Source organism: Scophthalmus maximus, chromosome 10 (assembly GCF_022379125.1).
Source record: "Scophthalmus maximus strain ysfricsl-2021 chromosome 10, ASM2237912v1, whole genome shotgun sequence".
Lineage (NCBI taxonomy): Eukaryota > Metazoa > Chordata > Actinopteri > Pleuronectiformes > Scophthalmidae > Scophthalmus > Scophthalmus maximus.
This window is the reverse complement of record NC_061524.1, coordinates 20,654,850-20,681,512: the sequence shown is the minus strand read 5'-3', so window position 1 is coordinate 20,681,512 and position 26,663 is coordinate 20,654,850. Positions and strand designations below refer to the sequence as shown.

General features: G+C 45.5%; 2 protein-coding genes across 4 annotated transcripts; one reads left to right on the top strand and one right to left on the bottom strand.

Moving 5' to 3' along the window:
* Positions 1-428: 428 nt before the first annotated feature.
* LOC118284674 (olfactory receptor 4D9) lies at positions 429-4,411 on the bottom strand. The gene is made up of 2 exons (XM_035607605.2): positions 3,835-4,411; positions 429-2,200 (listed from the first exon to the last, which is right to left on the bottom strand). Exon 2 carries the CDS (start codon positions 2,162-2,164, stop codon positions 1,130-1,132), a length of 1,035 nt encoding a protein of 344 aa, XP_035463498.1. The 5' UTR covers positions 2,165-2,200; positions 3,835-4,411; the 3' UTR covers positions 429-1,129.
* Positions 4,412-11,876: 7,465 nt separating this feature from the next.
* plekhf2 (pleckstrin homology domain containing, family F (with FYVE domain) member 2) lies at positions 11,877-26,048 on the top strand. 3 transcript variants are annotated; one of them, XM_035607618.2, is made up of 3 exons: positions 11,877-12,129; positions 12,971-13,151; positions 19,822-26,048. In XM_035607618.2, the coding sequence occupies exons 2-3, from the start codon at positions 13,092-13,094 to the stop codon at positions 20,566-20,568; spliced, it is 807 nt and encodes a 268-aa protein (XP_035463511.1). In that variant the 5' UTR covers positions 11,877-12,129; positions 12,971-13,091; the 3' UTR covers positions 20,569-26,048. The 3 variants fall into 3 exon arrangements, with proteins under 3 accessions (XP_035463511.1, XP_035463512.1, XP_035463513.1); XM_035607619.2 differs by lacking the exon at positions 12,971-13,151; XM_035607620.2 differs by lacking the exon at positions 11,877-12,129 and having other exon boundaries at positions 13,007-13,141.
* Positions 26,049-26,663: the final 615 nt, after the last annotated feature.

The following is a 26,663-nucleotide window of genomic DNA, read 5'->3' as shown; positions in this document are numbered from 1 at the left end:
ACCCGTGGCTCTGAGCCGGTGCTAAGGTTCCTGAACGTAGCCCGCCTGAACACCCGCCCGCTCCTGCTCCTGACGGGAGGAAAAAAACAACGCCGCACTGATGAAACCCCTTCGATAAATCTGCTTCAAGCGGAGCTCTGTGCGTGGGCGACCGTCTCATAATGGAACCGTCAACTCAGGCCCAGAGACAGCGAGTTGCGCCTTAATCAAACTAACGAACAGTCGGTCCCAGAACTGAGTGCAGTGAATGCAACGCGCAGCACGCGTGGGGATAAAAATATCACATGTTCAGTTCTGGGAAAGTCTGGGATCTTCTGGTGAGAGCGTGTCCAGGAACAACACGCTCAGGACTCGGGCGATCGCGAACGGAGGCGAGGACCTTGAGTTTGAAGCTGTTATCCCAAATGCTGCACATAGACGTGGGGAGAAATGAAGCACGGTGAGTAGCGTTTGCGGATGTGTCACGGCAGGTGCGTCGCAAAAATCACGTGCACATCGGCAGTTAATCGCGAGGCCGCGAATGACACTTTCAGCCATTTATATGTATGCACGCATTTACATATTCACAGATCTATACAGGCGTTTGCAGATTTGTTTACCGACGCACAAGTCCGATCACGCACACCCGGATGGAGAGCAGGGCTGCACCTAACGTTTATTTGCATAATCCATTAATCTGTTGATTATTTTCTCGATAAGTTGATTAGTTGTTTGGTCCATAAAATGTCACAAAATTGTAAAAAAAAAAAATGTCAATCGTGTTTCCAAAACCCCAAGATGATGTTTTAGTTTCTCCCACACAACAAAGATATTCAGTTTACTGTCACAGAGGAGCAAAGAAAACTGCTGATGTTTTTGACCAGGTTTTTTAATTGACAGTTGACGGGCAGGTAGACAACCATCCACAGACTGCAACAAACGGCCACAATGAAGGACATTCCATCAGCCACAGTTGACGTTGACGTCAAAACTTATCATGCTTTTTTGAAAATGATGTAAGAACATTTCACAACAGTGATCTAAAGACATGCAGACACATCCCTGAACTAGACTCACAATGTTTGCTGAACGTCTAAATGATGCCGCCCTGCTCAGGTCGGCATGTCGGCGCACGTCCCTGATTTTTGTTTTAGCTTTTGGTCGAGTTCTCTCTCTGGAAAGGCAAGAGGAGCTTGTGTGCACGAAGTCTGAATTTCTGATCCCTCACGCTGTAAATGATGACATTCCAGCAACTGTTGCTGGCCAGAATCCAGAAGGCGAAGAAGGAGAAGTTGCACCATTTGTTGCCCAAAACATTTCCCACGACGAAGACGGCGATGGGGGTGAACGACGCCGTGAACGCCACCGTTAGAGTCCCAATCGTCTTGGCCGCCTTGATGTCGGAGAAGGTGGGATTGGTGGTGTTCTGGCACTCGCGCCCGGCCAGGCGTTTCCTGCGCTTTGAGTGCTGCCGGATGCTGGACAGAGAGACCATGTTTATCACCACAGTGCCGCCGAGGAGGGTGAAGTCAAAGGCGGGGAACAGCAGTAGGATGTTCCAGGCCTGGCTGGGGAACTCGCCGATGACCCCCAGCGCGTAGTTGCACATGCGGCTGCAGGAGTTGTACTCCAGCGCGATCTCGCTGCTGAAAACCATCGGACACACGGCCAGGAAGAAGCTCCCCACCCAGGAGAGGACGATGAGGATGGTGGTTCTCTTGCGGGTGATCACAGAGCCCTTGTGCAGCGGCTTCAGAACGGCGATGCTCCGCTCGATCGTCAGCAGGAAGATCGTGGTGATGGACACCAAGGTGCAGCCGGCGAAGATGGGGCCGATGACGTTGCACGGGTGGAAACTCACCAACTGCGAGTTGTACGAAGTCCACTCCGGCGCAGAGTCGGTCACCATGAGATAGACCTCGGCGTAGACAGACAGCGGCACCACGAATATCCCCACCGCCAGATCAGCCACGGCGAGGGACGCCTTCAGGTATCCCTGTGGCGTGTGGAAGTGTTTGGTCCCCACGACCACTGCCAGAGTCACCAAGTTCCCGAACAAGATGGCGAAGACCAGTAGCACCATGAAGAGCACCATGAGGATTTTGTTGGCCAGCGTGCAGCAGCACACGGTGCAGTGCGCCGGTTCAGTCCTGTCCAACATGATCGCTGTGCTCGTCTCAATCATTGGGAAAAACTGCTGCTGCAACACTCACGTCATGACCTGAGGTGAAAACCAGAGAAAGGTAAGAGGTACAAACGGTCAGTTTCCTCCCTGGTCTGGTGTTTTTGTCTGTTCAGTGGACATTTTTACTTCACACGCTTTACGTCAGGGCTATTCAAGTGGGCCAAATAGGAAAATCACTGAGGGTCTGTAGGCTTCATACTATACTTAATGGCTACAAATACGTCTAACAATATTACATGGAATAAACGAGTCACGTGCATCGCTTTTCTTTCACTTAAATCTATATGTAATATCTTCCAGACAGCACCCTGTCTATTTATGGACGTATACATTTGCTGCGAAAAAGTAGGAAAGCTCCTACTTGGACCCGTGGACTCCCTGTGTTCGGGTCGTTGCCACCGGACAGTAAATACCAACACTGGACTGTCGACTCCAGTCACCTTTGTACAGTCCTACTGGAGATGTTTCTCATGGTGGATGGATGGATGAAGGAATGGATGGATGAAGTAAGGATGCATGGGTGGATGGGAGCAAGGAGAGGGTCCATGGATGAATTGAACAATGGAAGGAACAAATAATAAATGAAGGGTTGACGGATGGATGAAGGAAAGAAGGATGCATTGGTGGACGGATGAAGGAAGACCAAATGGATGAATGATAGATGGAAGGGGGACTGATTGATCGTAAGATGGATGGATAGACAAATAAATGGGAGGAGGATTGATGGATGAAAGATGGATGAATGGTTGGGTGGGAGGAAGGAAGAGTCAATGGAAGGATTGATAATGATGGATAGATGAAGGAAAAATGATCCATGATAGAAGGGAGGACGGATTGATGCATGGATGGAAGGATAGATGAGTGGATGAAGGATGGATGGATAAATAGATGGATGAAAGATGCAACGATGGATGATGGATAGATGGATGGATGAAGGAAGGATGACGGATTGATGGATGGATGGATGTAAGGATGATGGATAGATGGGTGGATGAAGGAAGGAAGAAAGGATGGATGGATGGATGAAAGATGCAGCGATGGATGAAGGAAGGATGACGGATGGATGGATGGATGGATGGATGAACTCTACTCCCTCCAGGAGTGAGAGCTGATGTCATTATCCAGCAGGGCCACAGCAGCTGTAGTAGTAAACAAAACCCAGCTGCTTCTTTAATCCGACACAAATCTAAACATGCCGCAGAGTCCGCGTTTTTACACTTACATATGTTAAACTAAAGTCTAAATCAGGATCAGATCAACAATCAATAAGTCCTGTATTATGTATTAATGCGTTGACACAACTTATTCTGCTCTCCGGCTTCCCACGGTACATCCACGATCTGCAGCGCGCGGCCACGCAGAAGCCTCGCGCGCATTCAGCCAATAATCCTGGGGATGCGCAGAAGGGAAATCCATAAAAAGGAAAAATTTAAAAAAAGATGCGGAGGCGGATCAGCGCCGTGAAGACTGTGCGTCTGCATCTTAATGCCGCTGCTGCAGTTTGTTGAAGTTCTGCGTCTTATATGGTTTTAGCGCCGATTCCCTGAAAACACTTTATTGTCCTGCATCATCATCATCATCATCATTATTATTATGATTATTATGGTCTGTTAATAGCCAATCCACCGACTCACATGTTCACGGTCAGATAAATACTGCAGTGAACTCACTGTGTTTTGTTTAATTCCCGCACTGCGCTCCGCGTAACGACGGCGACGTCTCCTCACCCGAGGATCAAATCATCCCGACGTCCTCGAGAAGATGCAATACAAAAAGAAAAAAGAAAAGGAAAGGAGGTAAAGCGTCCGGAACCGGGAACTGACTCACTCTCTCTCCGGAGGAGGAGGAGGAGGAAGAGGAGGAGGAGGAGGAAGAGGAGGAGGAGGAGGAGGAGGTCCACAGACGCTTGTGCGCGTCCGGGAGGATGGAGCCGTGGAGCCGTGGAGCTCAGCCCGGGTCTGGTGCACTCAGCTCCGGGGACACGGCTTTTAAAGAGTCTCCTCCGCTGGTTCCTCCATTGGCTGAGGATGCTGATGACAGAGTACCACCCCCCCCCCCACGCACACCACGACCTGAGGATGAGGATGGAAGTCATGGTGTCACGAGGTCTCAACACTTAATTGTCACATGAGAAACTCACACTTCTTTATTTCATCTCTTTAAAATGTCTCCCTAATTTTCCTCTCTGTTTCCAATTTGGAAAATCTGTTGATAACCACAGTATTATAACACAACAATAATAATACAACTTGCAAAACTAGCAGGAGGATACAGTATATTCTGGATATTACCACGGATTCGTTTATTGACCAAATGCAGCAGGTATGAACACGAAGCTTCTGTCTGAAGCTGCAAATCTTAAATTTCAGAGCTAAAAGAACGTGCATCAAACAAATTCGAAGGAGGAAAAAACCCATAAATCAGTCTGTCGACTCTGTTGTTGTTGTTGTTGTTGTTGTTGTTGTTGTTGCTGCACCAACTCTGCCCACGTTGTGTTGTAGTAGCATCACCCCGGTCCGGCTCTGGCAGCGGTGGACACAAGGAAACAAAAGCCTAATCCCCTGTTTTTTTTCTTTGTGTGTGTGTGTGTGTGTGTGTGTGTGTGTGTGTGTGTGTGTGTGTGTGTGTGTGTGTGTGTGTGTGTGTGTGTGTGTGTGTGTGTGTGTGTGTGTGTGTGTGTGTGTGTGTGTGTGTGTGTGTGTGTGTGTGTGTGTGTGTGTGTGTGTGTGTGTGGTAATCCTTAATCCAGAGGTCAGTGCAGGGGTCTTGAGTCCAGCGCTTCACATCTCAGCGTGTGGAGTTGTTTTTTTTGCTTTTCTCTGGAGCGTAAATCAGCTGGTAGCTACATTAAATCATCCGCTGCTTCATTTGGAGTTTTATTTTAATTTTTAAATTTTTTTAAAAATATAAATCCTCCATTTAACCACGACTGCTGTCAGATTTGAAGGTCCTGTGAAAAAAATAACCATATATGAAGAATTCATTGTTCCCAGGTTGAATCTCTGTGTTAACTGTTCATTTATCTTTTTGTTATAAAAAAACACATCCGGGTATTTTCACATCTCAATTTCCTGCAAAAAACCCCGACACTTTGAGCTGTTCGTTGCAGGGGCGTTTACTCCTTCTGTCGTCCAATCGTAGCGCTCTCTGGAATTGTCTAACTCCTCCTTCCCCGCGTCTCCGGGACGACGTGCGTCCGAGTGCCGAAAAACAAAGGAGAAGCTGCGTTTGACGTCACTGGTATCGATGGATCGACGCGCGGTCGGGACGAGAATCGAAGGGTCAGAGAGCCGAAAACGTTTCGTCTGTCGAGCATGTCGTTCGGTGTGAGTCTTTCACAGACGTGTCGGAAACTGTGTTCATGATTTGACGAAATTAAAACTTTTATTTTTACTGAATGAGCAATGGGGAAGAAGAGATATGCATCTATGTTCGGTTAGTTGGTTACTTTATTTTCCCGGGAAGGGGGAAATTCAGTTTCACAATATTTTTCATTTTACATCTGAACACAAACACTACCAAATATGTAGAACTTGAATTTTTTATTTTATTGTAAAATATTTTAAAATAACGTTAATGTTTAAGATTTAAAATATCAAAACCTCAATTTACTTTTCTATTTCATAATGGTTTCATTGATTTTAGGAATCATTGCCAATTTTAAAAAAAATTATATATACAGTATGTTGGCTGATATATCTGTATTGGTAATTCTTTTACACCCCATTGGTGAATTGGCATCGTCTCCAAAAAATCCATATCGTTCAGGTTTGACTTTTTATTTTGTGAGCGTGTGCTACTGTATCATCGTGTGTGCTCTATCGATGTTATGCTTCGTACACTATAATCTTGATTTTGATAGTTGGAACTCAGCGTCTCTTCGTTCCACAGCCTCGGCAGCAGCAGCACATTTATTGGGACGTCATCTTCACGCTGCGCTCAGGTTTTCCCCTGTAACAGCGTGCAGAAATGATAACAGCCTTATTAATGCGAGTGTTGGAAAAACAAATGTGTTTGAATTTCATTACTGTCACTTCAAAAGGGAGAGCTTGCGGGGTGCTGCAGCGCTTCAGCGAGCTTCCCTCCCGGGGGGGGGGGGTTTACTTGAACAGAATTAATTCATGGCAAAAAAACTGTCTTGCATGAAAAATTAATTTGCAATCAGTTGCTTTGGTTTGAACATTGACTCCTGCTGAGAACCTCAGTCCTCGCTTGCAGTGGAATATGTCTTGTTGTCAGATTGAGTTTAGGAATTCTCTTTCTTGCTCCAGTTCTGACATTCGTGGTTTCCAGGGCAACTTCTGTTGTCAGCGATCGTCATATACTGTACGTTTCCGCGAGGCTCTTATTTACGATTTTTTTTCGGGGGGATAAAATATCTCGATGTTGATCTGATGAAATCTGGTTCCGAAATCGGTGTGTTTCCCCTCAGGGCGAATTCTCAGAACTTTGGTGATCCTCCCACGGTTCTTCCAGCGCCACCATCAGGTCAATATTTACATTTCAACGTGCAAAACTGAGATGGTGGAAAATACTACACACTCCAAAGTGGTGTGGTTGACTTCCTCTGGAGCTCTGAGGAAAAGAACCTGCGGCCCCACCGGCGTCTTTGCGACAGAGACCCAACAGTAAAACCACCTGGAGCCACTAGAGGGCAGCAAAGTCGTCTGTTAAAAGAAATGATTTAAAAAATTCCTGGATCCGCCTCTTTTTTCCGGTTCCACACCAAAATGTAATGGGTTCTGTCTTGGCCCGTGTCCTATCTGTTCAGGAGTGTTTTTGCGTAACCCTGCTGACAAACAAACAAACAAACAAACAAACAAACAGACAGACTTAAAGGCGCAGTGAGCGATTTGGGAGAAAGCTTGTTTCTCTTTGTCGTCGTTGTGATCTTCCTGCTCTGGCCGGGCCAAGAACCCGCGACCTCGTGTGTGAGAGCCCGACGCGGCGTTGCAGCGCCGCCCGCTGGCACGTCTCTTAAAGTGTCGCCGAGTGGTGTTTAAAAACTGCGCTCAAAGTGTTGTGTGGTGCGGTCCGCACCTTTTTTGATTTTTGGATGTACAGAGCCTGGGCTGAATCGAAAACCCCTATTTTTCCCCCCGGCGTACACACAGAAGCGACAGCTAACGGACAGTGAGGAAATACTCTCTGATTTTCAAAAAAACATGTATTGCTTTAAAACCGCTCACTGCCCCTTTGAAAGGGAGAGAAAGAACAAACTTAAGCATGGTCCTAAAGTCGGTCAATCGATGCTGAACTAGGAGCCTCTTTATGATCCGACATCTTCCCGGTCCAAGGTCTCGCAGCAGCATTTCTACAGAAGAGCAGGACAGGACTGTGAGACGGTGACTGGTTGTCTGTCTAGCGTGGCCACGAGAGAGTTAACAAATGACCAGCCTGCACCGGCGTCCTTCAGCAGACGGACGCCGCGCTAATGGACAAGTCCAACAGGCCGGAGATTGACGCGTGGTGTAAACCTTATATAACCAGGCTGGGTGACTAAGAACACTCGCTTTATTTGCAGTAACACTGCGAGGGAGCAAGAGTCGCTCAACGCCCTCTGCACACCTGGCTGATGCTTCAGCATCGGTTCACATTGTGCACTAAGACTCCTGAGCGCCGAGGACGCAAGACAACTGCGGCGCGGCCTTGTTATCAGAAAGTGACAGCAGCCGCCACGCGAAAGCGCATTTGGCTCTCTGCTTTAATTTATTTATTTATTTTGTAGAAATGCGTTCGTGAAAGAGCCTTTTCTAGGTTTGATTTGTGAAGAAGTCACTCTCACGGCCTGCGGGGAGTGAAACATCTGATTTTCAGTAAATGTCTTGAGAACGTGCAGTTTGCAGAGAGCAACGAAACAATCTTCAGATGTCGTGGACAAAGCCACGACCTGAGAAAGACATCAGCTGGAGAGGCGGCTCTTCAACTTGACATAAAAATGTAAAATCCAAACCCAAATCATATGATTATGGACTTTATTTTACATTATGCGTTTTCCTTATAAGGAGTTTCTATGGGGAAAATGCTTAATGTAAGTCAACGTCAATAATCATACGATTTGGGTTTTGTGTAATTGTTTAAAGTAACTCCATCAAAGGGCAAATCCACGTTTTTTCTAAGAGGCCAAGACGTCGACTGGTCCATTTGAAGAAAGACGCACGAGTCCGATCAGTCCTCAGATGAAGGAGCTGAATCTCCCTGGTGTGTGTCGTCAAACGACTCCAGATAACTTCACACAGGAGAGGCGGAGTGGAAGCCCAGGGGAGAGTGATACAGTAAACAGAGAGATGGAGATCAGAGGCGCCCGCAGCCGGCACGCCACCCAGAGAACGTTGGATTAATTCGCTCTGACTGTGACGGGAGAGACGAGCACTGTGGCCTCCTCTTCATCATCCTCCTCCTCTTCCCCCACCTCACCCTTTACTCCCTGCACCCTGCTGGGCCGACCCGTGGGGGGCTGATGAGGGGGGGGGGGGGGCGCCGATGTTGTGGATTGCAGGCGACAGATGGAAGCCTGTGCAGGCAGCTGAGCTCAGCGGCCCGTCGCTCCGAGTCACGTTTGAGCGTGTGCGCTGATGTCATCTCAGATTGGACTCGCGTGTTCGAGTGAGGGGGGGGGGCGGGGGGAGGGGGGCCCGCCTCAACAGCTGCACTTTGAAAATTCACACGACAGGGGACACGAGAACTGAAGTCTATCGTCAAAAATATGATACGTGGCCAAAAGTATGGGGACGTTGGAACATCGTTGTTGTGCACGATTCAACCGCGGAGGTATTCCTCCAAAAAGTAGCGAGGGTCATAAGGTCATAAACGTTTACGCTCCGCACGTGTCACACAGCTAAAGCTAAGAGCTAACGGAGGCCTAAGAAGCTCCGATCGATGATCTGACGGCTTCTAGTTTTTAAAAAAAAGATGGATTAATTGAGCGGAAATTTAATCAGAAAAAACATTGGAAAGAATTAATTGTAGAACCAAATACTGCCGTAAATCACACACACACACACACACACACACCGTCAAATGTGGATTCATCCGTCGATGAATCTCGTCTCCATATGAACTCCTCTTGTTTAAATTGTAGATAAAACTTATAGATGAAAGCGTGTGTAAGTTTCAGATCTGGAGTCCCTCAGAAAACGTTTGTGGCTGCAGGAAGGAAGAGTTGGACTTTGGTTTTTTTCCTCCATCCGTCCGGTTCTCACTGCGTGTTGCAGAGGAAGATCGCTTCGTCGCCACACGAGCTGCTTCGTTGTGAACCAGTCTCGACAGGTGACGTGAGGAGTGGTGGAGGCGCGGCCCTGCAAGTGCAGTACACGTCTTGCTTTTGTACTTCGTGGGGGCGGATAGGTCTGCGGAGATGCGCTGCACATGATCCCCGGCCATCTGCCTCAGGTTGTGCTCATTTGATTTGTGTGGAATTTTTTTTCAACACACCAGCAGTGTGCAAAAAAAAGATCTGACACAAACCCCCCTGTACGAGACCGGAGCGGAAGTTTGTGTGTTTTATTGGTGCAGAAATGATTTTGTTGTGATTAAAGTCCTTTCAGGACCTCATGTTCCGACAGGCCGAGAAAATTGTCGCTGAATAAATTTGACAGATTGCCAGTGTGAAATGAATAATTAGTAGAAACAGAGCAGCCATGTTCAGACGCCGTGTTATTCCATCACAGGTGATTAGTGTTGCTGTTAGTGTCTCTTCCTCTGTAGATGGATCAGGAAGTTTCCTGATCCTCTTAACCTCTCACCGTGACCTCTGTCCCTCTCCGGTCGGCTCCCACACGTCGGCTCATTACAGGCTCAGGACTGAACACGGAAAAACATTTTGTTTTAATGCACAACATCCACCTGTCTGTCTGATCTGTCTGTGTTTCTGTCTGTCTGTCCATGTGTCTGTCTGTTTCTCTCTCAGTCTGTCTGCCTGTCTGCTTCTCTTTCTCTCCGTCTGTCTGTCTGTCTGATCTGTCTAGTGGATTTGAATGTGGTTTCATAAGGAGCCAGAGAGTTTCCTCATTAAACGTCTTTTATTCCGTAGCTTGTCTGCTCGTGTCTTTTTTCTGAATCATATGCAGCTCTTTGTATTGACATGTTGTTGACAAGGTTCCGTACAAACGTGTCTCGGCTGATCGAAACGAGGGGGCGATGCAGATCAGGGCTGAGGGACGACAGGGTGTGAGATTCTGAAGAATTCTGACGAGGAGCGTCTGAAGGACAGAAATCCTCACTCACACAAACCAAACGTTTGCCAGTTTTATTCCTTTCTATGGTCATGGAGGTTTTCACCGAGGGATTTGTTCCTGTGTCATTCACAGCACGATTTAAAGAACATTTTCGACAAGGCAACTAAAATGGCTCTCAGGGGAACTCGTACCAAATTGCACACACTCACAGATGTCACTCTAAAACTCTGTTGTTAACATCCATCATCACCTGGACTCTTCTCTCAAAAAATTATTGTTTATGACTTTCTTATCAACAACATCCTCATTCTCTTAAGATTTTATAAAACACAAATCCAAGTGTATGAAACCTTCTCGTAACATATTTCACCGTGGATGTATTTTGTATGTCGAAGCCCTTAAAGTTATGTGGAAGAGAGTAATGTACTGAAACTTTTTTAACATTATTGAAGAATGTGATTTACAAAAAAAGCCCTCGCTTAATTTTCATTTAATTATGGATGTAATCATTTTTTTCTCTTCTTTCTAATTTATACTTTATACTAAATCTGTGAAGAATTTTGAGCCATATTGTTTGTATATGGATATGTTTTATATAAAGTGGTGAAAATGTAAGAAAAAAATCAGAAAAAACGCCCCTTACAATCTCACAATGTTAAATAAACTGATTACTTCTTGGTTGTCCCATCCTTCCACCAAAGTTTCACAGAAGTCAAATAAATTGCGACATGAAAGAAGCCTAGAATTTACACAGAGTACACACACTGAATACTCAAGTACACACAGGGGCGTAGCACCAAATTCTGGGCCCCATACATAAGCGGTCTCTGTGGGCCCCCGCAGCTTTGATGCTGATACATTTATGATACTGTGTATGTGTGTTCTAACAGTGACTAGCTAGCTAACTAACTCCTACTGTATTCATGTAGTACAAGTTACAGTTAGCTAGCTAGCAAGGGCAATAGCAGCTATGTCGATCTCAGCTAGGTAGCTGCTAGCTAGCTGTCGTGGTAGGAGTTTGCTAATAGCTAGCTCACCTTTCTTTTGAAAAGAATAGAATAGAAAACTTTATTCATCCCGCTCGGGGAAATTCACTTGTCACAGCAGCACAGTATCACACAGGGTAGCAAAAATACAATTAAAAATACAGGAACAAACTGTTTTCAAAAAGCTATGTACATATATACAGAGTGTAAAAGTAATGTGCAGGGTTGAAAATAATAAATATTATTATTATTATTACTATTAAATATGCATATGCAATATGCAGATATGTATTTCACGGAAATATACTATACACGGAATGGTACTGAATAAAGAGTGTTACATAAAATATGGTTGTTATGGAGTCCGACAACTGCCGGGATGAAGGACCTAATGAAATGAGTTAACAGTTGTTTTCCCGTGGTTTGGTTTTCCTCTCTTTCTTCTCTCTTTTCTCTTCTTTAAGGGGTGAGTGGGCCCTCAGAGAGCGCCCCCCCCCCCCTTGCTACGCCCTTGCCTACACACAGTGGTTGTTACTGTTTGAAGCAGGAGTCGAAGAGTTGGCTCAGAAGTTTGTGTGCCGCGTGCTCCGTTTTCCCACTGTGCCGCGCGCGCCCGTGAACGCGGCGTTGCCATGTTGTTGTTGTAGCGCGTTCGGGGCCAGAGCGCAGCGCCGGAGTTTCCAGCTTCCAGGTCGGTGTCTGCGGACACAGCGGACACTTTTCTGAGAGGTGAGGCGCCGCGGTGACCGACTTCGTCTGGATTACAACTCCGCTTCGAGAGGCCGTGAACAGTTCCCGTCGGGTACGTAGAGTTTGTTGTCTCCATTTAAACTTTTCTCACTCACTCTCTCGCCGCTGACGAGCTCCGGGGGTTCGCTGCGACTTTTTCCCATTCCTGCTAACAGGCGCTAGCCGCTCGACTCGGCGCTGTGAGAAAGAAAGAAACAACTTCTCTTTGGACTCTAATGAAACCACGGAGCTGCGGGTCGAGGCGCCAGACCGTCGGCTGTGCGGACGACGGGCAGCGCAGAGCCGACCTCGGCCGGACGCTGGGCGTCGAGCGGCGCGGTGGAAGACGAGGCTAGCTCCCGTGCTAGCTGGCTAACGCCGCCGCCAGCTGACACCTCGCTCACTTGGCCAAACTTCTGAAAGCGCCCGCGTGTCCCTGCTCGCGCGAAACCTCCGCTGTCCGCGGCGTGGACACGACACGGGGGATGGTAACAAAGTCACGGCGACTCGTAGGCGTCGCGATCCCTCGGGAGCCTGCGGGTGAAAGTCGCGGCGGCGGTTTAGTGATTTACCGCCGATCATTTAAAAATCCAGAGTTCCTCCGTTTTTATTTTTTTTTATATTTTCAAGTTCATCGCAGTGACCGATAATGAGAACTAAAAGTGAAGTGTAGCGTCGACGTGGGTCTCACTTCACTTCAGGCACCTGTGGTCGCAGACCTGGACCTGACCGCCGCGCGACCACAGAGGAGGAGAAAGCGGAAGTCCGCCTCGCCTGGTCTTGTGGTTCGGGTTCACTCGGCACCAAATCCTCTTTTTGTTTTGACTCGACTTCTCCATCCAGAGGAAGGTGGGGTTCACGTGTAGACCCTGCTCCTGGTGGGGTTCGTCTCATCGTCCGTTTCCACCCACCAGCTGCTGCCAGTGTAAGAGCAGGACCAATGAGATCGAGCGGGACCGATGAGATCGAGCAGGACCAATGAGATCGAGCGGGACCGATGAGATCGAGCGGGACCGATGAGATCGAGCAGGACCAATGAGATCGAGCGGGACCGATGAGATCGGCCGTAGGTTTCCGGTTTCAAGGTATACCGAGGTATCAGAAAGTCACGGTTCATTTGTTTTTTAAAGAAAAACAAATCAGTTGTGTGCTATAAGTTGACATACAACATTTATTTTATGTTCCAAATGTTCTATATGATATTAAAAAAATAAAATACACTTTAGCAATATGTCGAGGCGACACTGTCGGTCGGGCTCAAATAAAACCACAAATAACTCTTTGAAAATCTTTCAAGGAAAAATAATATATATATATATATATATATATATATATATATATATATATATATATATATATATATATATATATATTTATATTTGTGTAAATTGATCAGAATTTTTTCACTCCCTAATATCAGTATCAACCTCCAAATCTCCACATCACTCCGGCTCTTCTTGCAGTAAATGTTAAATCATTATTTCTGAAGATTAAAGACTTGATTTTCTTCCTCCTCGGGCAAATTTGACCAAAACCACCTAATTGTTTTTTTTTTGTATGGAAATAACATGTCACATCCCCAAAAATTAGATGTTGAACATTTTCTTCTCTTCAGGTGTCGGTTTAATGACGACGGAGAAAAGACGACGTGCCCGCTCAGTTTAGGTTCTCGGACCAGTGATGAGGTAGATACGTCTATAAGGACAAATAGATTCAGAGGTTTGTTGCAGATTAATTAATCTATCCACAATTCTGTCAGTCAGAAGCGATTGAACCGGGGTGATGTAGACGCACAACTGTAACAGACACGTCAGGTTTGCGTGTGCAGAGCAGCTGTTGTTTGAGGTTTCCTCACTTCCTTCATTAGACTGAAGGAAAGTGACAGCCTCGTCTTAGCAGGATGTGCATGAAGAAGGAACGAGGGCGACTCCACTTCCCCGACCCGAGCAGCTAATGAATTACCACACGGGAGATGAGCCGGTCATTGTGTATCTTTCTCTCAGCGTCGTAGCATCGCAAAACTAGTTCTGCCAGAGCTGACGAGGGCGTGTTACAGTGACTACCTGGCATGTAGTTGCTTCCTCCCCCCGCCTCCAGGGCCTTTCACTCAGGCTCTGTCTTCCTGTGTAATCCAACACCCAGCACCATAATCCAGCGTGTCTCCGTTTATAAATGGCTGAGGATTACCTGCACGAGAAGAAGCAGGTCGGTTCGTTGTCGAGCAAGTTCGCAGGTTAACAAACAGATTTACGTGTGGAGAGGGAGCACTTCATATAATGTACAACAGCTGGTGGTGATGGGGTGTATTTTAGATTTTGTTTTGATTAATCTACAGATCATTTTCTGGCAAGGTTTAATTCAATTTTATGTAAATTTTAAACATGAACGTTCACTGCATTGTTTATTGTGTAAAATAAAAGTTATATGTCTGGATATGTCTCTGAAGACCTCATCGGTTGCCTGAAATCTTTGAAAATCACGAAAAGAAAAATAAATAATATAGAAATAGATGTAATTCTAGAAAGATTTCTCACGTGGAAAAAAAGCGTTAAGGTTAGTGAGTGAGTTAGTTTTTCTATTGTGAGACTCGAGTGAGGTTTGGAACGTGGCCCTTGACGTGCCTTTTTATATTATGTGAAATATTTGTAGATAAGATGTAGTGGAAATCCTAACCTCCGAAATCCTAGCGAAGGTGAGCCACGATGACAAACGTTCACTGCAGCCGGGAAGATTCCAGCGTCGCTGCAGTTGTTATGATTTCACAGTTTGAATATCAGTTTGACACGCAGAGATATTGAAGGAGTGACAAACCAGCGGGTTACATACGAGACGAGTGACCTTCGTGAGACCGTACAGTACAGTCAGTGTCCACACTCACTATTAACCAACAACTCTTATCTCAGGGTGTTTTTATAGTAAATGACAGTTTCACTCCTCCGTTTTTTGTCAGAGAAATCTCACACATCTCTGTTTCCTCCCTGGAGTTTCTGCTGAGGAAACTTTCCCTTCAGATTTTCACAATGATACAGTCTCCCCGTGCGTTTTTTCCGGATTTTACATGGTTCCTCAGAACCGCTCAGTTTTGTCTTGTTTTCGATGCTGATGGAAGACGTTGTTTCTCTCTTCCCTGGAGTTTTCAATGCTTCGATAAATGGCAGCTTTTCACATCTTTCTTTGTACTTTACTCTAGAGCTGCAACAGTTATTAGATTAAACGATTAGTAATCAACTACTAAATGAATTACCAACTATTTTTTGCCAATCGATTAATTCGTTTTCATGGGAAAGTCTAAATTATCTGATTTCAGCTTCTTAAGTGTGAATATTTTCTGGTTTCTTTGCTCCTCTATGACAGTTAACTAAATTTCTTTGGTGTTTGGACAAAACAAAACATCATCTTGGTAGTTTTCCGAAACACAATTGACAATTTTCACCATTTTATGGACCAAACAACAAATCAATTAATCGACAGATTAATCTATAATGAACATAATCGTTAGTTGCCCTACTAGGTGTAACACTTGAGTTCTCTTTTTCTAGAATGTTGTTGTTGTCACGACTGCAGTGCTTGTATACTGCTTATATTTGCTCATAAATTAAACGAAATTCACGTAAGAATCCCCACATAATGTGTAAGCATACTTAATAGCATGTTGATAAGGACTTTCGGATGCAGCCAGTGGCTTTAGTGTTGCCTGATGCTATGAAAATGCTAAGATAACGTCAACCATTATAGTAAATAAAATCTCCAACAACTTTTTCCTGAAATTTTTCGGAGGGGGGCCGTATGCGAGAACGCAAACGTTGCTCCGGGGACATTTTCCAGAACTTCTCCTGGGCTTCAGGACCGAATCTGACGAAATGACCCGTGTTTGTTTTGGGCGGTGCGTTCATGAACACCCTGAATTTAAACAGTGTCGGGAATGGAAAATGCAAAAAGCTGGGGTCATCGTTCTGTGCTACCGGTCGGGTTTATTTGCAGTGGAAAGGCTCAAAGGTCGACGCGCCGCGCACACCGGCTCGGCAGAATGAGTGAAACAGATGGAGGCCCGTTCAGAGCACATTCCTCGGGAACGCCGTCCTACAACTACAACGCTACACACTGAGCTACAGGCCACTTCAGGTTGTCGTGTGTGTTTGAACCCACAGACCAGGAAGTGTCTGCTGTAAGAAAGGTCACAGCAGCAGGTCTTTCCCGCTCGCCGACAACCAGGCGACCTCTGTGTGGGGGTGTGGGACCAAGTCTCCACTTGTATGCACAGATTAAAAAAAAAAAAACGTAGCATGAGAAGACATGAACGATCCCTGTGATGCTGCTGCTGCAGTTTGAGCATCTGACGGATTTCACCTCCGTCTGCATGTTGGAGCGTGTACTTGACTAATCAGTCATCCTGACCCGCACACTTAATCTGTCTGAACCCGTGTGAGTGACTGATTAAAACCTTCCTAGAGACAAACCCACAACACAACACTGGCACCACTGCTACACATCTGTGTCATTTAGTCCCTTATTCCCACAGAAAGTGAGGCCAATGTGGAAGTGCCTGCAGCCTGTATTCTCTGGACTGACCAGCAGTGGGCGACTCCACCGGAAAATGACTCTACTTTTTATATAATCCATTGGGGGTCGACCGATGTGGCTTTTTCCGGGCCGAGACCGGTACTGATTATAACTTCTCTCAGAGACTGATAACAGATTTTTGAAAACTGTCAGTGCAGGAGGTGAAGATAAGACTTTCAATTATTCCCATAACTTAGTCCTTGAACATTCTTAAAGAAGACATTTTTCCTGTTATTATTATAATTATTATAATGCAGACTATTTTGTGAATGATGTTGCATCATGCTACTGCCGGCGCCGTTATTCTCCTGCAGGTCCGTTTTGCGCTGGGTCCATCAAATTTGGACCTTTTTGTCCCTGTACGAACAAACACGTTTGTATTTTCACCAAAGAGAATGAGTAAAATATTGAAATCTCCTTGAGATTTAAAGCTGAATACTTCTTGTATGCGTAGGCCTGTTTATACAAATTTGATTTTATTCATCAGTGCCAGAAGAACGTGTTTTTTTTGGTGTTTTATAGACTCTGTCGTGTGTTTTCTAATATATCTGTGATTCTTTTTTACGCTGTAGCACAAGAGCTTGAGCACAGACACTGTGTCCTTCTATCTGCCCTCAGGATGAATGGGCGTCCTTGTGTTTGCTGTTAACAGCCCACACTCACTCTCTCTCCTTCTCCCTTCCACTCCCTGTCTTTGTCATCTTCACTCTCTCCCTGTAGCTTATGACTCATTGCTTCCCCTTCATTCCCAAGCCCTCTGTGTCGCAACTGCTGGAGGTTTCACCACAGGTCGTGTTAAAGACTTGAAAACCACACGAACCCCCTTTGTTAACGGGCAAAATTAATATATATATTTATATATATTCATATAAACATGTGCAACTATAAATCCCTTCTTTACAGTTGCGACCTACTTGAAATTTAAAATCTCTTTTAAGAACCACAGATACTGTCAAAACCTCAGAAGTTTGAAAAACTTTCCAGTGCACTGTATCCTCTGTAGTTTGAAAACCCATTCCAGTGCCTTGTACCCTCTATAGTTTGAGAAGCTTCCAGTGCCTTGTACCCTCTGTAGTTTGAAAAGCTTCCAATGCCTTATACCCTCTATAGTTTGAAAAACTTCCAGTGCCTTGTACCCTCTATAGTTTGAAAAGCTTCCAGTGCACTGTATCCTCTGTAGTTTGAAAAGCTTCCAATGCCTTATACCCTCTATAGTTTGAAAAGCTTCCAGTGCCTTATACCCTCTATAGTTTGAAAAGCTTCCAGTGCCTTGTACCCTCTATAGTTTGAAAAGCTTCCAGTGCACTGTATCCTCTGTAGTTTGAAAAGCTTCCAGTGCACTGTATCCTCTGTAGTTTGAAAAGCTTCCAGTGCACTCTATCCTCTGTAGGTTGAAAAGCTTCCAGTGCACTGTATCCTCTGTAGGTTGAAAAGTTTCCAGTGCACTGAATCCTCTGTAGTTTGAAAAGCTTCCAGTGCACTGTATCCTCTGTAGTTGAAAAGCTTCCAGTGCACTGAATCCTCTGTTGTTTGAAAAGCTTCCAGTGCACTGAATCCTCTGTAGTTTGAACAGATTCCAGTGCACTGTATCCTCTGTAGGTTGAAAAGCTTCCAGTGCACTGTATCCTCTGTAGGTTGAAAAGCTTCAAGTGCACTGAATCCTCTGTAGTTTGAAAAGCTTCCAGTGCACTGTATCCTCTGTAGTTTGAAAAGCTTCCAGTGCACTGAATCCTCTGTAGTTTGAAAAGATTCCAGTGCACTGTATCCTCTGTAGTTTGAAAACTTTGTCGTACCTGTTATGTCGATCAAAACCCAGTCGCCTGGCTGGTGTTGGTCCGGTCCAGTGCGCCGCTCTCCAGCTGGCTCACAAACCCCATCTGTCCCGTATGGTGGGATGTCTTCACCCGCTGACTCAATAAATAATTGAGTCTCTAATTTCCTAAACTACACAATAGATTCATTCAATTAATAGAAATAAAAGAGCAGTTAATTGATTGTGAAAGTTACACATCTCAATAAAGAGTGTAGCTTGTTCCTGTGTCTGGTTTTCTGGTGGTGATGCTGATCATCATCTAATAATGAAATATTAAACTATATCAAATGAATTTCTCCTGTATTAAATCCACCTTTAACAGATTTTTCTTCTTCTGGTCATCACTGTCATTGTAAATGAGAGAAAGCTCGTCCTGTCCCCCCCTTGTTTCCTCTCAGTCTTGTCTGGTTGGTGAGCCTCCGGTCTGTGTTTATGCCGCCACTGGCTGGCTTGCTCGCTCTTCCTCTCTGAAGCCTCTGCTCTCTGTGCCCTCGTCTCAGCTGATGGGAGCTGGTTGCCTTCAGCGCTGGGCAGCGAGCTCCTCGCTAATAGTGTTGACATGCCCGCCCCTGCCCGCCGTCCTCCCCTCCCCTGGGAGTTTTTGGAAGCAGCTCGCTCTCGGGTTCATTAGTGTGCAGATCACTGGCGAGCTCGGGCTGCAGCGGCATCCTGGGTAATTAGCATCGTTTCCAGCTCTGTGGTTTTTTAAAAAGAGGCAGGAGAGCAAAGTGCAGCTACACCAACACAGAGTTTTCCTTGTGTTGCATTTAGTTTAGTTCTGGATTGTTGGACTGTAAACAAACAAACAAGCGCTCATGAACACGTTTTTTCTTATATCTGGTGGTGCTGAAGCGACTAGTCGACATTTTGACCTTTTATTCGTGTTTTTATTAGCTAATTATCAGTAAAAGAAGAAAAAACAGGATCTTTAACAAACAAATATTCATTCGAGTCCTTTCCCCTGATGTGTTTATTGTACAGAGGTCACGACTCTGCCCTTGAACCTCAGGCTCGTCAGTGACCTCTGACCTCGGAGCACTGCCCCCTGAGCGCCACCACCAGCTGACATCTGGGTTGCAGCAGCAGCAGCAGCGTCGTCGTCGTCGTCCTCTCTTCTCGTCTCTCGTGTTTTTGTCTTAACGACGAGGGTCGGCTGCTTTCTGTTGAATCTGTTGTGAAGGAAGAGCCACAATACTTTGAGCCAGTCGTTTAAAATATGGATGAATTTAAATGAATCTGATGCGCACAAGGGGAGTAAACAACCGAGCTCTGATGAAACAGAGGTTTCTCCGAAATGAGTAACGGTTGATAAAAAGGGGCATTCATTTTTGTCATCTTTCAAAGAAACGACTGATTGAAAATGTTTAATCTCCGTCTCTTGTTTTCCTTCAGGTGGAATTGAAGATGGTGGACCAGCTCGCGAAGAGCGAGGCCAACTCCAAGCGGATCGCGGTGGTGGAGGGCTGCTTCGGCGCCGCGGGCCAGCCACTGGCCATCCCCGGCCGCGTGCTGATCGGCGAGGGCGTCCTCACCAAGCTGTGCCGCAAGAAGCCCAAGGCGCGGCAGTTCTTCCTCTTCAACGACATCCTGGTCTACGGCAACATCGTCATCCAGAAGAAGAAGTACAACAAGCAGCACATCATCCCGCTGGAGAGCGTCACCATCGACACGGTGCCGGACGAGGGCGACCTGCGCAATGGCTGGCTTATCAAAACGCCCACCAAGTCCTTCGCCGTCTACGCCGCCACCGCCACCGAGAAGTCGGAGTGGATGAACCACATCGGGAAGTGCGTGGGAGACCTGCTGCAGAAGAGCGGCAAGGCTCCCACGGGAGAGCACGCCGCCGTCTGGGTGCCTGACTCGGAGGCGACGGTGTGCATGCGCTGCCAGAAGGTGAAGTTCACGCCCGTCAGCCGCCGGCACCACTGCAGGAAGTGTGGCTACGTGGTGTGTGGGCCGTGCTCGGAGAAGAAGTACCTCCTGCCCAGCCAGTCGTCCAAACCCGTCCGGGTCTGCGAGTACTGCTTCGTGCAGCTGACGTCGGGAGGCCTGGCGGTGCGGTCCGACTCCTTCGGCCGGATGGGGTCGAAGTTTAACAACCTGTCAGATGATGACGACGAAGACGACAGCAGCGACTGAGGAGCGCACGCCGTCCTCCCGGCGGCCTGGCCCCCGTCCCCTCGTCCAGGAGGGAAATACTCTTAATTCTGCATTTTTTCGGTTTCTTTGGCTCCGCCCTGAGATGAACTCGACTAATCGTTTTATTTTTCCTTCTCTGTGATTCAAGAGGGAGTAAATATTATTTTTTCCTGAACGCAGTGATTTAATCGGTGAAATGTGGAAATAACCGGACGAGCAGTGGTGAACCGAGAGGAGGGGAAACGTCTCGACACCTTCACCTCTTCCACGCCGCTCGGTCCGTCGGTCCCTCTTCATCAGGCTGCAGCTCATCACTACAGATCACGACGGTGCTAATGACAAGCCCCTCCCCCTCAACCCGCCTCTTAATTTAATTTCTCCCTTGAGGATTTTTTTTCTCCTGTCCATGAACTACACAAGGTGACTGCTTGTTATTTCTGCAGGGAAAAGTAAATGTGTGGGCTCTGACCTTTAACCCCTCTGTCCTTCAGGTATTTCACCAAACTTTTTTTCAAACAGAAGTTTGGTGTTGTTCTACTTTTTATTTTAGAAATTTGTCTCCTGCACTTTTATAAAAAGACAGTTTTCTAGTTGCCGTAAATTTCGCTGCTTCTGACAAATCACTTGTCTCCATTCTCTCAGCAGCTTCCCCCCAAATAACTAACTCCGCCTCTTTGCCTTCGCGGTCACAGGGTGCCTTTTTTAGACGAGAACAAACTGAGCTCAGGGGTTTGACGGTGGACTGACACACGAGGCACAGTTGTCGTTTGGTCTCGTGTTGACTGGAAGTTCAGTTTGTAACTTTCCTGAAAAGTTTGTCTCTAAATCACAGTCTGTACATAAAGATGGACGACAGGTCTCTTCTTCCTCACGTTGTACAAGAACGAAGCTACAAAATATATCAAGACCCCGCCCACACACACCCTCTCGACCAATCACGAGTCAGTGTCAGCTGTCACTCATCACGTCCCAGCCCTGTTGTTTTATATCATCGAATAACTAATACATGAACAAACATCAGTGTTATAAGAACTACCTCACATGACATGGAGGGGGCGGGGCTGATGACCTGTACTGCAGCCAGGCACCAGGGGGGCGATCGTGAGGATTTGGAGCTGTCATCGTGTCTACCATCTTTATTTACAGTCTCTGCTTTAAACCAGAAATGTCACTTTAGCCGGATATAATAATTAGTACTTGAAATAAGAATGTGTTTGATGAGATGAGAGTGAGTTTTTTTGTTTTGTTTTTCCACTAGGGGAATTTAACGATCTGTAATCTGGAGCTTCAGATTATCTGAACCTGCTTCTGGTTCCTTTTCAAATCAAACGCTCCTCTCCTGAATCCAAAGATGAGGAAAGTGGAGGTAAAGAAGAAGAAGAAGTTAGAGTTGTGTCCAGTTTGATGCTGGTATGTTTTAAAAACACGGGAACATCTCCCACTTAACTCCAGTCGGCAGCCATTTTGAAAACGTATAGCAGAAACAGCCACGTTTCTCTCCGGATGTCTGCGAATGTTGATTCCTGCGACGTTACAGGTCATTAAGTTTCCTGCAGCGGGAGAAAACGACATAGTCGGATGTCAGATGTCAGATGTTAGAGCAGCCCTCTGGAACGTTTGTGTGAGGAAGCAGGAAACGAAAAGCAATAATCAGTCGTCACGATGAGCGGAAGAGTTACAGGAGTGGATGTCGTCACGATTCCTGGTTTGCAGGAATCCGGAAATCAGTGTGTCGTCTTCCTGTCGGCGACTCATCGCCCCTGTGCCGAGGTCAGAGGGCCGGAGGGCCACGTCGCAAAACAAACGCACCCTCTCTCTGAACTTGCGTAACCCCACGCGAACCCTTTTTTTCCCCCCCTGCTGCCTTGTGTCCTTCCATCCTTCCTTCCTTTCTTTATTTTCAGCACCATAACTCTCCTGCTGATCATGTGACTCGTGTACGTGACCTAAGATCATGTGATCAGTCAGTGGAGCAGGAATTTGGCTAGTTGGTTCGGGGAATGATGATGATGATGATGATGATGATGATGATGATGAACTTCCTGCTGCAGCTGATTCAGGTTCTGTCTCTCACAGATGTTCACGTGATCAGTTTCACTTCCCAGCGACTCTTTTTTTTTTTAAACGGGCGACTTTTTAAAACACCTGCTGAAGGCAGAAGTGACTCGTCTCATACGAAGAAACTAAACACCTGACCTGTATTTATTTTAAGTTGCTTTATTTGTGTGACATCACCCGATAGATTCAGTCTAATCAGAACTCTACATTTCCTGGGTTGAAAAACTAAAAGGGACACACACACACACACACACACACACACACACACACACACACACACACACACACACACACACACACACACACACACACACACACACACACACACACACACACACACACACACACACACACACACCCCGGCAGTGTCTCTCGACGTGCGCGACGTTTTCGTTTTTCCCTCCGTTTGTCGTATGCGTAAGTTCTCTGTGTACGTCCCTTAAAAATAGCACCCACAGTGCAACAGGAGAAGCACTTCTCCGCGAACAATCAAAATTAGGATTTTTAGGAGTAGAGTTCACCACATCAGGAGTCTGTATTTCAATTCAATCAAACACCAAATCTCACACACACTCAGAATCTGTCAGTAAATGTGTCTGATTGTTTTCTTCCAGATCCATGAATTATTTCCCGGGTAGAAATGTCCCGGCTCCGCCCCTTTGTCCCAACTTGTCCTGGATTCTTTTCTTTGCGCCACGCTCCGTCCTCCCAGCGAGTTGACTGGAAATCTGTTCAGGAACTTTTCAAACAAACTCCGTCACACTCGATCATCGTCACTCGCTGTTTGGATTCGCTCGGTGTCAGTCCTGGTCCGGACTGACGGTCCTCGGGAGTCGGGGTTGTCTAGTTGTAATTTCCGACTCGGAGGTTTTCGATTCCGAGCTCCGGGATCATACTAGGACGATAAACCCGAGTTCCGAGGTATAACGGGACGCAGGGTAACTGTCAGTCACTGTCGGGGCTTTTTAATGCTGCGTTCCATTACAACCTCAGAGCTCGGAATTCGGACTCAGGAGGTCGGGAAAAACACATCACCAGCCCGACTTCCGAGCTCGGAGTTCGGAGGTCCAAAGTGACGCAGGGTCGGGTCCGGCCTCTGCGAGTTTGGAGAAGTGATCCTGGAGTTTCTGCAGTTTTTTTTCCCCACTTGCCAGTTTTGTAATGATTGAAGAGAAGTCAGAATAAAAATTCCTGTTTTTTTGGAACAAACCCCTTCAGAGGAGGGTTTTAGTGGAAACTACGGGGAACATTATATCACCGCATCTGAATCTGAGATAAAACAGGGAAACAAAAAGAACTCGAAGCTCGCCCTGCGGCTACGAGCCGCTACGCGTCACCAGCATTAACCAGGTCGTCGCTACGGGACGGAGAAAGGGATCGCTTTCTTTTTTATTATTATTATTATTATGGTTTGAATTTTTACCAGATTTACGTCGCTGCAATAAAATGCAACATGAGAAACGAGCGCGGTGATGATCACTCACTACCCAGCTGTTCTTTTTACTTGCTGTGACCGAGGAGACGACGTCGCAGAGTCTCCCACATCGGGTTCTCAGAGTCTGACCTCGGGTTCTCTGTGGAACGCACTTCACTCAGCGGACGCGTGGATCTGATCCACAGCGATGCTGTCGGATGCTTTTCTTTTTTGGAATTTGTTTTGTTTGTTGTTTTAATCCCGTTGATTCATTATGTTTTGTACATTTGTACAGATGTGTTCTGGGTAATTATGTTTTTCGTTGTACAGCTACGATAAGTTCTGAAATGACGCTGTTCTCAGCTCCTCTTCCTCCTCGACCCGTCAGTCACATCTGAGTCGCATCACAGGGTGTTGGATGTGTTCGTCACATCTGTTCCTCCGGGAGGTCGGAGGTCAGCAGCTGGTACGGGGCTCAGAGACCTGGTCAAAGATACTTTAGTTACCAGGTTATAGTCGATTCACTCCTGTGACACATGGCAGCTGGACAAACCAATTATCGCTGTGTTCCTCTAATAAATATTATTGAGCTAGGAAAAGCTCAGATGCTCTGACATCAAACTTAAAACCAGTTGGAACAAGTGAGTAAAGCATCCAAACGTAAAGAGGACGGCGGAGAAGTAACCTGGTTACTACAGAAGAGCACGAGGGTCAGACATGAGAAGCAAAACTGATTTTACTTTTGCTTTTTGAAAACTAAAGTCATAATGTGGAGAATAAACTTTAAATTTCAAGATTAAAGTCCCAACTTTTAGGAAAATATCAAACTACTAACGTTAGCGTCTCGAATCTGTGAATTTTTTCTCCAGATTTTGTTTTCCGTATCAAGGAATTTCCTTTCTTTTGGCTCTTAAACACAAAAGAAGAAGAACACTCGTGGGGAGGAGGCAGAGCATGAGTTCCTCTATTGGTTCACACACAAAGTCCCAGAAAGCAAAGCTCCAGCAGCTCATGTCCCGTCAGACAGTCGCTCCTCCAACTCTGATTCGCTGCAGCAGAGGAGTTTGACTGTTCTCGACATTTGAACATCTCGAAATTTAAAAAAGAAAAGAAAATCTAACTCTTCTTCCTCTTTTGGCCGCTTCCTGCGATAAAGTCGTACATTTTCAAAGTTGACAAGGAGTCGCACCGAGCTCAATGTGCAACTAACGATTATAGTGTCTGTTCATCAATAAGCGTAAAAAAAGTAAAGCCCCTGTGTAATCTTTGTAATTATCTGTCGCCATTTGGTGGTAAAGTTGCAAACCGCAACCAACCGAGCACCCGACAGGGGACACTTACGGCGGCGCACCGTTGATTCCGTTTCCTGATTGTGTAGTGATGACGTATTCTGGACCGTTTAGTTCAACAACCGTATTCAACACAACGTAGAAACATGGAGACTCACACGGGGGTCGGGTCCACTTCATGTCACTATATTTAACTCGTATGAACACATAGTTATGGATAATATATAAAATTTCTGTGAATAATTTTTTCTAAATATTACACACTGAAGCTTCAAAGATAATCAATTCCCAACGATCTTAGATGGAGGCTCAAACTATAGAAACGCATCTGCGGTTTTTCTGCAATTGACTGATTCATTGATCCATTTGTCGACTGATGGTTTCGGCTCGACCCTTAGCGCGTCACAAAGGAGTGAACACGCAGCAATGAAATATTCGCTTGTGAAAGAGGAGCAGATCCTGAGGTGGAGGAGGAAACCTGGGACAGCTGAACATAGATATCACTGTAAAGTGAGTTGTTTTTTTTTAATGTTCTCTCTCTGTATGGCTCGTGGATGGTGGCGTTTTTTTTTTTAAATTTTAATTTTCATTATTTTTAATAGCTTCTCAAGACAAAAAGGGCTTAAATCAGATTGTAACCCAGCAAATCACTGTTTAATACTAATTTCTCCTCCGACATCTGTAAGTGAACGTTATGTATAAATAATGTTTTGCTTCAAGCCGCGCTGTCGTCTCATGTCATCTTTATTCAGGTCCGTGCTTGTGTGTAGCTGATAGGTCAAAGGTCAAGGTCTACAAAAAAATACATAAAAGGATTATCTCCACAGATAATAGAAAGAATTGTTTTTTAGTGAGGAGTTAAGTGTTTTCTTAAAGTATGACAGTATCAGTCATAATGTTCAGTGAAAATTGTAATAATAGAGAAAAAGTCATAATTTTAGAAAAAGTGAATAATAAAAGGATGAAGTTGTGATTTAACCATAATATAGAGAAAATTCATAATAAAACGCTATTTTAAGATGATCAAAAATGTAAACATTGAGTTTGACAATTTATGGAAGTCGACACGGCAGCTCATGATTCTGACAATTTTTATTTTTTTTCATAATCTCTTCTAAACTTTTTACATGATTATTATCAGGGTTGGGCAGTAAAAAATCAGACCGGATTACATTTGAAAAAAAAAAAGTATTAATAGATTATAGTTACATTGTCAAGAATTACTCGATTACATTTTGATTATGTCTTTAAAATATGGCAATTTTTTAAAATCACGATATAAAATATATTTTTTGAATATATATACAACATTATTCAACAGTGTATTACTGTAG

Coding starts and splice junctions, on each gene's coding strand:
- LOC118284674 (XM_035607605.2), bottom strand. CDS start 2,164: ATGATTGAGACGAGCACAGCGATCATGTTGGACAGGACTGAACCGGCG.
- plekhf2 (XM_035607618.2), top strand. CDS start 13,092: ATGAGATCGAGCGGGACCGATGAGATCGGCCGTAGGTTTCCGGTTTCA. Junction 13,152..19,821: donor CGGTTTCAAGGTATACCGAG/GTATCAGAAAGT, acceptor GTTTTCCTTCAG/GTGGAATTGAAGATGGTGGA.